This window comes from Anabrus simplex, chromosome 1 (genome assembly GCF_040414725.1).
Source record: "Anabrus simplex isolate iqAnaSimp1 chromosome 1, ASM4041472v1, whole genome shotgun sequence".
In the NCBI taxonomy this organism is placed as follows: Eukaryota; Metazoa; Arthropoda; class Insecta; order Orthoptera; family Tettigoniidae; genus Anabrus; species Anabrus simplex.
Window position 1 is genome coordinate 1062841768 of NC_090265.1, and position 16210 is coordinate 1062857977.

The window sequence follows — 16210 nt, forward strand, 5'->3', positions numbered from 1 at the left end:
ATAAGGCTTTTTGCAGATGATATACTGTATAAAGTAGAGAACAAATTACAGGATTGTGAGCGAGTGCAAAAAGATCTTGACAGTGTTGTGAGATAGCAAACAATGGTATGAAAAGTCATGTTGTAAGTTTCGTCCTTCAAAATGTGACATTTATTTCATTCTGTGCAGAGTCGGAGTTGAGAGTTATCTCTGGATTGAGTAATTAAATAATTACAGAATATAATAATAATAATAATTATTATTACTTATTTTGCTCATAGGGTTCATTGGTGCATGCATTTCAGTGCTGATAGAGTAATGGGATCACTGTAAGTATGTAGGTATTAATATAAGGATAGATCTTCATTCGGATAATCACATTAACGAGGTTGTGAATAAAGGTTACAGATCTCTTCATATGGTTATGAGCAGGGCCTAGATGTTTATGACATGTCATATTTTTTCCTTTATATTATTTCCATGTAAAATACAAGTTAAGCATGATTTTATCTACGGTGACTAAAATGATGCAAGTCATATTTTGGCTTTTTAACAGGTTCTATTTGTCATTTTCTGATAATTTTTCATATTATGGTCATATATACCCATGAATTTTTGTATTTTTGTAATATTTATATCTTTTTAATTCCATTTTCGCATACCTGCTTGCAGTCTTCTCAAAGACGGATTATTCACATCTGCTAATTGTTCAAGTTTAATTGTATTGAATAGGTGGACCCCACTTTTTTGTTCCCATTATCTCCTAATTGTTGCCTGTAATTTCTTACAATTATCTTTCTTAGAAATATATACTTATGTGAATCAGGAGGGCAAGCTGTATATAAAAAGACAGATACAGTACATAGAAAATGACAGAAAAGTGAGCCTCAATTGAACTCTAATGATTTTATGTATTTCAAACATGCCCCAATAACATCCTGCGATGTTGAGCGGTCTTTTTTCCGTTACAGGTCAATGTTGCATAAAAATAGAAGATCATTCCTATTTGAAAACTTTAAAATGTATTTAATTTGCTATAGTAATTCTTTCTGATCGTCCTTCAAAATGTGACATTTATTTCATTCTGTGCAGAGTCGAGAGTTATCTCTGGATTGAGTAATTAAATAATTACAAAATATAATAATTATTATTATTATAACTTATTTCGCTCATAAGGTTCATTGGTGCATGCATTTCAGTGATCTTGGCAGACTGATATTTAATAGCAACTTCTGGTCCACTGAGGAAAGCAACGGGAAATTACATCACTTCTCATTTCCCTACTATAACTATTCAATGACACCTAGGCTATCTATGACAACAGTTGGCAGAGCTGTGGAGGATCAAACCAACGTTCGGGCTGAATACCAGCATACATATTTATTTATTATTGAATGTGCTAGATTATAAAAATATATTTTCAATATAATGTTCATTTAAACAGCAGCAAGATTTTGAAGATTTTGAAAATGTGACCAAGAAATTTTTAAGTCATATTTATTGTCATAATTTAATACATTTTTAGGTCATAAATGCTTGCATATCTCTAACATTTTTAGGTCATAAAAATCTGGGCCCTAGTTATGAGGGTTTAGAGGAGGATGTAATAAGTATGTAAATTAGAGGGTATTAAATCACTGTTAAGACCTCAATTAGAGTATGGTTCCAGTGTATGGGTTCATCACCATGATTATTTGATTTGAGAACTGGAAATGAGCTAAAGGAAAGCATTGGCCTAGCCGAAATAAAACAACAGACATCATCAATAAAGTAGCAGAGGTAGAAACCAGTATTTTGAAACTCCCCATTGAGATTCAGAACGATGTTAGATACAAAGTAAAAAAGAAATTACCTAAACTGGCTGAAGAGATAAATGTTAATTTTGATTTCAATCATAAAAAACAAATTCAGAAATTAAAAACAAAAATAGATGACAATAACATTATTGTTACAAAGGCAGATAAAGGAGGTTCTACGGTCCTATTAGACAAACAATTTTACACCCAAAAAACAGAAGAATTTTTTAATGATACAAGTTATTCGATAGTTAACAAGAATCCCACTGTAAGAATTCAGCAAAATTTAAAAACTTTAATAAAAAGTTCTAATTTTCTTTTCAATGAACAAGAGCAACAAAGACTTTTCAACATGAACCCCAGTATCCCTACTGCCAGAGCTTTACCAAAGATTCATAAGAAGGACACCCCAACGCATCCCATTATAAATTGTAGGAATAGCCCTACCTATAAAGTATCAAAATTCATTCATAGGTTTTTAAGGAAACATTATGTTTTCAACAATAAATCCCCCTTAAAAAATTCAATTAATTTCTGCAAAATATTGAAGAAATTTGAACTGCAACCCAACCATATTTTATGTTCTTTCGATGTCACAAACATGTTTCCAAGCATTCCTACTAAAGAAACCATTAAAATTATCCATGGCAACATCAATAAACACAGCGGCCTTAGTAAAATGGAAATTGAAGAATTCATGAAGATATTGAATTTCGTTCTAAACAATAATTACTTCTCCTTTAATGGTAAATATTATCAGCAGAAAGGCCTAGCTATGGGAGACCCTCTTTCTGGCATACTAGCAGATATTTTCATGGACTATAAAGAACATACAAAAATTATTTTACTAATAAACCAAACCAAACCCAAATCCCATGGCACTACAGCCCTTGAAGGGCCTTGGCCTACCAAGCGACCGCTGCTCAGCCCGAAGGCCTGCAGATTACAAGGTGTTGTGTGGTCAGCACAACAAATCCTCTCGGCCGTTATTCTTGGTTTTCGAGACTGGGGCCGCCATCTCACCATTAGATAGCTCCTCAATTCTAATCACGTAGGCTGAGTGGACCTCGAGCCAGCCCTCATGTCCAGGTAAAAATCCCTGACCTGGCCGGGAATCGAACCCGGGGCCTCCGGGTAAGAGGCAGGCATGCTACCCCTACACCACGGGGCCAGCTATTTCACTAATAAAGGGCATTAGTTTGTGGCTAAGGTTTGTTGACGATACTTTTGTGATCATCAATAAGGACATTACTGACAGTAACGATATATTAGTCTCACCAAACAAAATAGATCCTAACATCAAATTTACCAAGGAAGATGAGGTCAATAATTTTTTTAATTTTTTAGATTTAACAATTACACGCTTGAATAACACTTTTGAATTTCAAATTTTTAGGAAACCTACTCATTCACCCATAACTATTAAAGATTCGTCCTTACATCCTAAGACCCAAAAACTAGCTGCCTATCATAGTCTAATATATAGGCCACTAAAAATTCCTCTTTCACCAGAAAGTTTGGAAACAGAGCTGAAATTACATAAGACAGTTAGCTTGGTTCAATGGCTTTAAAATAAATGTAATCAATCGGTTAATTAATAAGATCAAAATTACGCTATCTTCCAACCTAGTCCCAGAGAAATAATAGGAAAACAGCTACTCCACATTTACGTATAACAGCCCGGCTATCCATCAGATCACTAGTGTTTTAAAAAAAAAACAGCGTCATCATAGTCTTCAGGACAATAAATAATAATCAGAACATATTCCTCAACCACAATAGAGTCAATAATAATAACAACAACGTTTACTCAGGATCTGGTGTTTATAGGTTAAAATGTGCCCAATGTGAGTTCACGTATTTTGGTCAAGGAGGAGCTTTTACACAAGGTATCTGGAACATTACAATGCTTCCAAGCATAACAAGTATTCAGCCATGAGCCAGCATATGAGTGAAACAGGCCATAAATTCACCTCAATAGAGAAAGATTTGACGATCGTTAAAAGCATAGGTAAAGGGAAATTATTGAACCAAATGGAAAACTTGTACATTTATTTGGAACAAACTTATAATAAAAATAGTAATCTTAACAATGTCATTGACAACAAAAATCCATTATATGAAACAACTCCGAGGTTAATCCAGGCCATAAATCAGAATAAAGTTCCCAGTATGTTTAAATCACAGCATGCATGCGCTCCAATAGACACGCCTAATGCTGGGCCCACCCAATCCAATTCGAGTAACACCTCTCATGCATCAACACGGACGCACAATTTGAATCTCACTCCCCCTTCCCCTCCACACACCACCCCTCCGTTACAGCATCAATACTACACTAGGAGTAGCAAGCTTAGTCATTCAGACACAACCGGAACAAGTGGTCCCAGCTAACGTCGACAAGACAAGTAAGTTCGTCCACTGTCATGGGATAAACACTTTCACTCTACAATTATTATCATATTGGGCTCTACATTCATCATTCTAATTCCCTTTTTTTCTCTTATCCAGTTACAGACAACTCATATTCCTCCTGAGTTTGAACAATGCACCAATGGGAAAGTTAATCAACAAGAATGACTTAATATTCCAAATTTTTATCCGATGAGTACTAATGAATGATATCAACAATATGTTTCCAACATACATGCTTTGACCTTAAAACATAATCATGCTTCTTTCTAAAGGAATATTCAAAGAGATTCAAACCCAACATGATCGACTTTAATCAAGGTTCCAGTTTTGTAACAATTCTTACGACTTAGGTGACCATAACTGTTGAAGAAACCCCAACTCACACTGTGATAAATCTCTAGTCAATACAATTGGAGAAACCCCAATTCACGCTGTGATCGATCCTATCTACACTTTGGATGTCTAGTCATTATAAAATAAATTCATTCATTGTTCATAAATTCTGGCAAAGTTAATATACATATTGTTCATATTGTAAACTATGTAATAAGCATAAGACCATTGTATTTAGTATTAAGTTAAGTTTACTATTAAGTTCCAATGTTTTTAGTTTTAATTCTTGACCTTAAGATTAGTATTAGGCTGAAGATGCCCATAACCAGGGTGAAACATGTTTCTAACTGGTGTTTATAATTCATGTAGAATTTAATCTCTAAAAAATATATTTGTATTGAATAGGTGGACACAATAATTTTAATCTTAAAAGAGTTTTACTTAAAAGAGTAGTGTTACAAAAATTTTGCAAACTTTGAACTGGGAACAAGGAAATGAGCTACTCAACTAAGCAATATGTTCTGAGCTGTCAGTGAAAATATGGTGTGGAATGACATCAGTAGATGAATAAGCTTGAATGGAGTTTTTAAAAGTAGAGAAGATCATAATATGAAGATAAAGTTGGAATTTCAGGGGACAAATTAGGGCTAATATTAGTTCATAGGAAGAGGAATTAGGGATTGAAATATTTTGCCAAGGGGGATATTTGATAGATTTCCAATTTCTTTGCAATTTGAGAAAAGACTATATAAACAATTGAGAGGGAATCTGCCACTTGGGCGGCAGCCTTAAATGCAGATCTGTGGTGACTAATTGATGTGATCTGTGATAGTATTTTGAGCACTTGAGTGAAAAATCTTTTACATTGTATGAAATCACAGAATTACTGTTTAATGTATAATGATGGCACAAGATGTTTTTGAACTGACAAAGGGAGTACATAAAAGCCACAGTTTCTCTACACCTACCATAAAAAAGCTAGCAAACTGTTGACAGGACCAATTGTCTATCATGTATTTAATGGTGCACATTTCTAATCTTCATTTCAGAGTTTCATATAATTTATAAACTGTTAGGTTCTTCAGTCTGTCAAAACTAATTTATGAACAAATAAATTTAGAAACTACCTGAGAAAGAAAACATATTATAAGAGAATTATACCTGAAAAATACTCCGGTTTTCCCTCTCATCTTTCATTCCAGCAACAGTCTCCATTCTCATTTCATAGCATCTATCAGTCATTAATAAATCACTTTGGGAGTGGCGACCCCATCGTACTAATAGCCTATATCTGCTTCATTCATTCCATCCCTGACCTGGTCAATGACTGGAAAACAGGTTGTAGGTTTTCATTCATTTTCAAATACCTGAAAAGAGGAAACAACTCAATTCACAAAAGGGGTATACAAGAGAGATTGAGGTAGTTTCCCATTCCTTCCTCACCAACCCGGCAGAACATATTGTAAACTATGTCAAAAGCATAAGACCATTGTATTTAGTATTAAAGTTTACTATTAAGTTCCAATGGTTTTAGTTTTAATTCTTGACCTTAAGATTAGTATTAGGCTGAAGATGCCCATAACCAGGGCGAAACATGTCCTTAACTGGTGTTTATAATTCTTTCTAAAGGGATATTCAAACAGATTCAAACCCAACATGATCGACTTTAACCAAGGTTCCGGTTTTGTAACAAATCTTACAACTTAGGTGACCATAACTGTTGAAGAAACCCCAACTCATGCTGTGATAAATCTCTAGTCAATACAATTGGAGAAACCCCAATTCACGCTGTGATCAATCCTATCTATACTTTGGATGTCTAGTCATTATAATACTTTATACTTTAATATTCCTTTAGAAAGAAGCATGGTTATGTTTTAAGGTTGAAGCATGTATGTTGGAAACATATTGTTGATATCATTCATTAGTGCTCATCGGAAAAAAATTTGGAATATTAAGTCATTCATTGCCTGGACAAATACTTTCCATACACAATTCTTCTCTACATATAGCTATCATCTCTAGGAGGTGGTTCAGTATGTCTCACTATGGGAAAAAGAAGAAGAGGAGAAATGTTCAAAAGCAAATTGAAGAATTTTCAAGATATTCTCAGAAGTTTAATTTCAACAAACTGAAGAACCTAACATTTATAAATTAATTGAGTCAAAACTGAAAAGAAATGTTTTCAAATATCACAAACAAACAAAAGTTTCAAATATGTACAGTACAATAGAAACTTACCTTTAATGGAAATTTGTCTTGGTCTCATGATTTGGGCATAAGATATGTTTAGTACTCAGACTGAAGACTAGTTGGAACCCTAACAGCTTTACCATTGGCTGTTACATAACCTAGGCTTTACCAAAGGTGTATACGAGGGAAATAAGAAGTGAGGTAGTTTCTCCTTCCTTTTCTCACCAAACTAGAAGATGCTAATACATATCAGACTGCCAAGCCCACTGAAATGTGTATTCTAACTGACCCTGTAAAAATGGGCCTAAAATGTAATACAGATCACTCTGGGTTAAATAGAAACAGAAACCAAAAATTCTTTTTTTTTTTCTGCTAGGGGCTTTACGTCGCACCGACACAGATAGGTCTTATGGCGACGATGGGATAGGAAAGGCCTAGGAGTTGGAAGGAAGCGGCCGTAGCCTTAATTAAGGTACAGCCCCAGCATTTGCCTGGTGTGAAAATGGGAAACCACGGAAAACCATCTTCAGGGCTGCCGATAGTGGGATTCGCACCTACTATCTCCCGGATGCAAGCTCACAGCCGCGCGCCTCTACGCGCCACGGTACCAAAAAATATCTTGGACATAAAATTTCCAATCCTCCTAGTGGATAGTTCAGCAATATTTTAACCATCCTATACATTTTAGATGATCTGTTGCAAGGACAGGTACTGCACATGGCACAGTATATTCCTTTTCCCAGTCTCTTTGTCTTAGAGATTGCCTGGACAAATACTTTCCATACGCAATTCTTCTCTACATATAGCTATCATCTCTGGGAGGTGGTTCAGTAGTTCTCACTATGGAAAAAAGAAGGAGAGGAGAAATGTTCAAAAGCAAATTGAAGAATTTTCAAGATATTCTTAGAAGTTTAAAGGAGTTACAAGAATTTGCTCTATGGCATAATTATTTGGATATGTTTGTTGTAATTTCTGAGGCTAATGTTTCAGTAGAAAATCAGGCAATCAAGAGAAAGATCACCACACTACAATTGAGAAAACTCTATTTGACTGCTGGACAATGTATAGTACTGTACCAATAAGCTGTATCAATTTTTGTGTTTTAATAATGTTTGACGTGCATTCAAGTGTCTACTCTACCGGTAAGAAAAGTGATCAGATTATTGATTAGTTTAATGTATTACAATAATAGTTGATAGGATTTCAAGTGTTTAGTGCGAACGAATGGAGATTGTACACTATTTTCTAGTTGTTGTTGGTGGCTGCAACTTGTATCCAAGTAAACATATTCTTCAGCAGTTAAGATTTTCACACTCGCAATGCTTTGTGAATATGTTTCATATAACTTAGTAGCCCAATCTTGGCATGAAACATACATCCATACAGATCACATGGAATGGCTGGGGGAGGGCGGGGCTGAGATTGATAGTTTCCATGCTTCTCATTTATCCTCTTCACGTCATCGTCCTTTCTCTTCAAACACTGTAACTGATATAGAAACAGTGTGGCAAAAAAATGTACGATTCTCAGCAAGCGTATCCCAGGATTGAGTATTCATGCTTTAGCTAATTCTTGTCCAGCTCCATGGCTAAATGGTTAGCATGCTGGCCTTTGGTCATAGGGGACCCAGGTTCGATTCCCAGCAGGGTCGGGAATTTTAACCATTATTGGTTAATGCCCCTGGCACGGGGACTAGGTGTATGTGCTATAAGTATTGGGGCTACCATCATTGGCCACCGTCTCAGATGGATAGGGCACATCCGTCGCATGAGTGAAACCAGGCTTCATCATCATTTCATCCTCATCACGACGCGCAGGTCACCTACAGACGTCAAATAAAAGACCTGCACCTGGCGAGCCGAAGTCCTCGGACACATCCCAGCACTAAAAGCCATACGCTACTTCATTTTCAGCTGATTCTTGAAACCCTCAAACGGGCTCTATGAAGTCTTGTGCCAGAGCAGAGTTCACCATACGGGAGCTGACGAAGAAGCCTGGTTTCACTCATGCGACGGATGTGCCCTATCCATCTGAGACGGTGGCCAATGATGGTAGCCCCAATACTTATAGCATGTGCATTCTCAAGAACTGCAAGGTTGGTGACACAGTCCTTCCATTTGACGTTCAAGATTGATCTAAGTTTTTGCTGATGGAAGCACTCTAGCTTTTTGATATCCTGAGGACTCTAAACAATGGCCTACCTCAGGAATCAGTTATGGCCCCCATTCTATTTAACTTGTATATCCATGATATGCCAGACACTGACTCATTGAAAATCCAGTATGCAGACGACCTAGCATTAGTCTTCCAGAGTAAAAATCTTATGCACTGTGATAATGTACTGACAGGTGATCTGACGAAATTGAGTGACTACTTCCATAAATGGAGACTTCAACTTAACCCAAATAAAACTGAGGTTACTGCATTCCATCTAAACAATAAGAAAGCCCAAAGGAAGCTACATGTGACTTTCAACGGAACCGCAGTACCGCATAACTACAATCCAAAATATCTAAGAATCGCTCTGGATCGGTCCTTGACATTCAAACAACAGTGCATCACATTATCTAAGAAACTTGGCTCTAGAGTGAATCTACTCCGTAAGATTGCCGGAAGATTTTTTGCTAGTTGCTTTACGTCGCACCGACACAGATAGGTCTTATGGCGATGTGGGACAGGGAAGGGCTAGGAGTGGGAAGGAAGTGGCCATGGCCTTAATTAAGGCACAGCCCCAGCATTTGCCTGGTGTGAAAATGAGAAACCACGGAAAACCATTTTCAGGGATGCCGACAGTGGGGTTCGAACCTACTATCTCCCGAATACTGGATTGTTGGAAGTAGCAGGGGTGCGGACGCCAATACCCCACGCTCTGCTACACTTGCTCTTGTGTATTCTGCTGGTGAATACTGTGCTCCTGTATGGTAAAACAGCGTTCACACAACAAAGGTTAATGTACAGCTTAATGAAGCCATGAGAGTTATCACTGGTACTGTCAAATCTACTTCCATTCAGTGGTTACCTGTCTTAGCAAATATTTCCCCGCAAGATCTAAGGAGGAAAGCAGCTAAGGTAAACTTGCTCAAGAAGGTCTCTTCTCATAAGAACTCTCCCTTGTATGATACCCTACAAGACCCACCAACAACTCATCTGAAATCACGCGAACCACCCTGGACTAATTTTAAAAGTATCATTTCATTCCACATGACCTCCGAATGGTGACAACGTTGGCACTAACATCCATCCAACAACACTCACTTGGTTCAAGATCCAACACAGAAGGTTGAAGGATTCCAAATGCTGCGTCAAACCTGGTCGAAGCTGAACCGAATTAGAACGGGTCAAGGGAGGTGTAGTTACATGGTGAAGAAATGGGGTTTCCGTTCATCTGCTGACTGTGACTGTGGAGTGGAGGAGCAGACAATGAAACACATTGTTAACACGTTGGGTGCCACGTGCCGCCATATGGCATCACGGTGGTCTTCAAATTTGAGATCGCGTGACGCCATGTGGCGGCACACCGTTCTTGAAATCAAAGTTGGCATGACGCCATATGGCGGCACAGTTGAGTTTCAGGCGATGCGCCGTAGATAATCAGCTGTGACATCTATACGCGTAAAATTGGTACTACGTGAAGGGCGAACTTCAGGGTCTATTCCAGCTATGTATTTTTACTGTATGCCACCATGTGGCGCCACAGTATTCTTCCGAAGCCACTGACTGGCCAATGGTCATTGTCACAGGTGAACGCGCGCCAGGCATTGTTTATTCCTCGTTTACGTACGTATTTTCACTCAGTTTATATAGTTGTGCAAAAATATAAAAAATGGAAGATATTGGTAATAATCTTATGAGGGAACACATACATGTGTTACACTCGGATTCGGTTGAAATTTGGTAGGAATATTCGTGGGAGGCAGTAGAATGCTAAGGTGAAAACTGCATGCACCCAGCACAAGTTTAAATGCCAAAATTGAACAAATAAATAGTCATAATATTAGAAGTGCCGCGGGAGTATCAGGGTGTGGCGGAGAGGTAGGGAGGAGCAAAGCAGCGGACGTGAACCAACCAGGGTGCGTCGAGCTGCGCCAGCAGCCAGGTAGCGTATAGTTAGTGCGTTCCCCTTAACTTCCCGATCAGATGTGCAAAACGTAAATATGAAAACAGCACATGAAACAAGTGTACAAAGGATGATGTTTGAACAACGATGCCAATAAGGTTTGAAAAATTACATCGAGTTACAAGAACTCGGGCGTGCCGAGACGCATATTTTCATTGTTTAGAGTTATTAGAAAACTGTTCACAACAATATGTAATGTAATATAAGTACTTGTTTTGCATTTTACTAGGTTTCCATAAATATTGCGTTAATTTGAATTAGCAAATAAATATCCCGTATTTGAAATTCATATTGCACATTCCATGTCAAAAAATTCTGACACCATATGACGTCACGCTATATTTTATCTTTCCTAAAAATTGATGTGACACCATATGGCGTCACACATGACCATGGTATGGTGAGATAAAATTTACTTAGTACATCATATAAATACATTCCAAGATTCTATAAACAGACTACAACGCGTACAATTGCTTTGGCACCAGCGGAATGCAATTCAAAGACATGCCTGGCACCAGTGGAACAGTGTGCTACAATCGGCTCGGCACTCAACGTGTTAAGGAATACCCACTTCGAGCATTTAACGGTGATCTGAGGCTTCTACACCAAGTCACTCCAAGTGCTATGGACTGATGGATAAGTGAAATTAAAAATCCACCTTTTCAATACTAATATTAAACTAAACAAGTTATAACATTTACTTGGAACTAGTTTCAACGCTGGTGAGCGTCATCTTCATCCAAATACGAGAACAGGCAATCGTAAATAAGTCCCATATTAAGAGTGTTTATATGGTAGCTGCATTTGTGAAATTGCTAATTGGTTTGACGGAAGGCAGTTTGGGTTTTGGAAAGATTATTCCAGTGAGGCTCAACTTGTCGGATTCCAGAAAAATATAGCAAATATTTTAGATTCAGGACGTCAAATGGACAATATCACTATTGATCTATCCAGGGATTTTGATAGGGTGGATCAGGAAGACTACCAATGAAAATGAGGGCTATTGGGTGGCCAAATTTCTAGAAAATAGAACTCTGATGATTAGAGAAGGTGAAGCATAATATAATCCTGTAATGATTATGAGCGGGGGGTCGCATAGGACAGTATTATTAGACCTTCATGTTTTCTTATGTATATAAAGGATATGAATAAAGGACTGGAATCACAGATAAGGATTTTTGCAGATGATGTTATACTGTAGAGAGTAGAACATAACTTGCAGGTCAGTTGGAGAGCCCATGTGATGTAAGAGCACAGAAAGTGGTCAGCCTCTTCAGTCGCAAAGTGGGACAAAGGGACTGCCTTGCTTTGTAGTAGGCGCGTGCTGTGCCATACATAGTGATGTTACAGTACAGAACATAAGCATGGACAAATTGGGCACATCACAAAGCTACAAGCTATCTATGCCTCTGATCTATTTATCTTTAAAGGAAGATCTATATTATTATTTGTTGAAAATGACAGGAATGCTACAGCTAAATGTTTGTTTTGTAGAAAAGAGCTACAGTATGTAAAATGATATAATTTACAACGCCATTACATTTTGTGTCACGCTACAGATTATGATCAGTATCAAGGTGAGGAATGGGTACGTATAATTATAGAACTGAAAGGTAAATTACATAACCCAGTCGATCATTTGATCAATGAGTCAGCAGTTCAGTTGAGTTTTAATATTTCTGTGAAGGAATGTTTAATTCTAGCAGGTGAGGAGTTTTGTCCAAATATCACTGAAGAGTCTGAAGCTACCAGCTTGTTCCCACAGACAGTGTCAAGAAGAATTCAAGACCTATCTCAATATGTCCACCTACAATTATTAGAACTGGCAAAAAGCTTCTGGGCATACTTCTTAGCAATTTATGAGAGCACAGATATTTCTGACATGGCCCAACTAGCCATTTTCATAAGAGGGGTTGATGAAAACCTTATGTACAATTTGGGAGGAATTACTGGATTTAGTGCCCCTGAAGAATACCATTAAAGGCATCGACATTTTCAACTGCATTGTAAGCGTTGTTGAAAATGCTTTCCTGCCATGGAACAAACTAGTTTCAATAGTAACAGATAGCACACCTGAAATGGTAGGATGAAATGCTGGAGTAGTTGGGTACTTTAAAAAAATGCTCTTAATATAGTTTATTGATTGACTGATTGATTGATAGTTTACACACCTGTTCCAATACACTGTATCATACATTTAGAAAATCTATGTGCAAAAAGCATTGAACTGAACAATGCAATGACCGCAGTGGTTAGAATCACTAACTTCATAAGATCAAGGGCCTTACGTCATCTGCAATTCAAGGAATTCCTAGCAAAAATTGACTGAAATTGGTCATTTGCCTTATCATTGTGCTGTTTGCTGGCTTAGTCGAGGTAAAGTACTCGATGCGTTTTTTCAACCACAACAAGATATAGCTACATTTATGGAGCGACTAAATGTGCCCGTCCCCAAACTACAAGATCGCAGGTGGATTTGTGACCTCGCATTTCTTGCAGATTTAACAGGTCATTAGAACATTCTGAATGTTTCTCTCCAGGGAAAGGGTTTTAATAATTACAGAAATATTTGACAGAGAGAAATTCTTCAAATTAAAATTGTGTCTGTGGGAGCACCAGTTCATGAATAGAACTATTCCACATTTTCAAACACTGCTTACAGTGTTTGAATGTGCTACACTGATGATATCAATAAGTATATCAAAATCATAAAATACCATTATTTGCAATTTCATTCTAGATTTAAAATTTGGAGTGCATGAAAACTGATTTTCAACTTTTAACCATGTCCTATTAATTTGTTGCAGATAATGTTGATCCAGACCTACAATTAGAGTTGATAGATTTACAGTGTGATAGAAAACTAAAGGATAAGTTTGAAAATAAGGATTTCTGTGACTTTTATAGACATTTTTCGCAAAAAGGGTTTCCCCAATTACGTAGGTTTGCAGCAAGAATGTTGAGTATTTTTGGTTCCACATATGCCTGTAAATGACTATTTTATATTTTAAAAATAACCAAACCAAAACACGGAAGTCACATCACAAACTGAAATAAGCTCTTAGTGTTTCTCAAACATTAACTCCGAAAATTGAAAAACTAGTAAACAAAAAAACAGACTTCAAAAAGCCAAGTGGCCACTAAGTATCGATATCATGAGATAAAATATATGTTTTGAGTTTACAGATTAAATAAACATGATATTGCTGGTTTCTCCTATGTCTGAAGGGAAAAGTTTTAGTCCTTCTTTCATCATAAATTTCAAGTTTATGATCCATGATCTTGATGATTCATGATCTTGAATTTCTAATTTCTTTGAAATCATTTAAGAAAAGACTAGATAAACAACTTTTTATGGAATCAGCCACACAGGTGACAGCCCTAAATGAAGATCGATGATGACTGACTGATCGATTGATAGATACAGAAAATCAGAACCATGGACAAAACTATAACAATATTAAGTCTTACACAACTGCAAATCATCTTTCATGTTCAAAAATCTCAGAAAGAAGCAAAAAGTAATGTACCAATTGCATAATGACCAATTAGAGCAGAGAAAGAAAACGTGTTCCTAAATTTACTCAACCTACAGGTAAAGATATACCTTTGCTTCCTGGAAATATCCAGAAGGAACAGCCATATTTCTTGAGACAAGATCAAAACATATGATGTAAAACAACACACTCAGTTAAGATGCTTTTACATAACACTAATAATGAGCGAGTTTTGTATGGAATGCACATTGCATCAATGGCAACTATTGAGACTGTTATGTGCTTTAATCCAGAATACCAGGATCTAACTTTCGAATTAATCATTAGAAGCTTATTAGATATTAATTAGCTATTAGGTACCTACAATTAAATAAACTTTAATTTATTTTGAAATGTGTTCCATTGAGTAACTTTTAAATATGTCATTCCTGTGTCAAGTCAACCCCATCAGGAATTGTATATAAGTTTATCACATTTATTGCAGGTGGAGTCGGCGGCACCGACACGGTGCCCAGGGAAGTCAGCGTCGAGATGTGGTAGATTATCGTACCGGCTACATTCGTTCACATCTGCGATCACCATCTGGCCGAGTAAGATGACCCGATCCTGGCCACGGTGTCACCGAACTCGACGTCTGACCTCATTCACCTGTAGTGGTTAGTTCGAGTAGCATACCGTGTTGATAGGACTCCTGAAAGAACTCTGTTCCAAGGAACATGGTATAGGTACCTGTAATAGTTGAGTCTTCAGCTCATTCTAATTTGTGGACATCATCCACTGGGACAAAATCACTTTCCACTACTACTCAATTCATCTCCAACTATTATGGATGTACTATTTAACTCACACAGAATGTAAATTGAAGGCGATGCTGAAGTGAAAATGTATCTGTAAATACAAAATTAATAGGCCTGAGACAAAGAAGAGAAGAGACGGTAAGCAATATTAGCTGGCCTATCATATTTATCTTAGAGATCTATCACTGAACAAAATGTATCCAATCATTTTATCTATGGCATTAAGCATGCCAACAACTTTGTGACAAGTACTCATATTTTATAAAAACTGTAAGTCTTTGAAAATAAATAGCAAAATTGTCTTCAATGACTCTGTCCACTTATATTATGTGTTGATCAACAATTTTATGTTCCTTTGACTCCTATATCCAAACTAATTTCAAAAACATAGAATAGAAATGATTTTGTCTACAATTTCAGCCTGTAAGTACTTACATTTGAAAGCATGTGAGCGCAGTGTCTGTAGCAGTAATACAAAGCCTGAAGAGGGAAACTTTACAGTTCAAAAGAATGACTGAACAAATTGCTTGCATTCTTTCTTCCTTTTTTAGGCATCAAATACAGAAGGGTTGATTGTTGTGAGAACTCGTATTTCTTTGTTCTTTTGAAGAACAGTACTGACTCATTTGGTAGATTCAGAATAGATTTTACAATTGGCTTTACGCCACAACGACACAGATAGTTCTTATGCCGATGATGGGACAGGAAAGCGCTAGGAGTGGGAAGGAAGCAGCCATGGCCTAAATTAAGGTAAAACTGGAGATCATGAGGCTGTGATCACCGTCATCACTTTTATTCTACACACACAAAGGATGAGTACAATATTGGAAAGGAACAAGCAAGTGTCAAATAAAGACATATAGAGACAGGAACAGGAACTATGAAACAGGAACTTAAACAATGAATACCCAAAATATATAGTCCCAAATACATTTATCCAGAAATCCAAAATCCCAAGGTAAATTATCCTGAATGTTGGTCGAATTGGTCAAATTTTGAATGTGACCAGCTGTGTTTGGTTGTTTACATCATTCCCAACCTTAACCTGTTCGAGAAGAGATCCTCACTTGGACTATGTAT

General features: G+C 37.0%; 1 protein-coding gene across 4 annotated transcripts in view; it reads left to right on the forward strand.

Moving 5' to 3' along the window:
* The window catches only part of LOC136857975 (solute carrier family 35 member F3), a 406908-nt gene extending 391471 nt beyond the window's left edge, over positions 1–15437 (forward strand). For all 4 annotated transcript variants that reach the window (XM_067137123.2, XM_067137124.2, XM_067137121.2 and 1 more), the window contains one exon: positions 14818–15437. In XM_067137123.2, coding sequence (XP_066993224.1) covers positions 14818–14873 — 56 coding nt within the window. In that variant the 3' untranslated portion in view covers positions 14874–15437. The remainder of the gene's footprint in view (positions 1–14817) is intronic.
* The last annotated feature ends 773 nt before the right edge of the window (positions 15438–16210 follow it).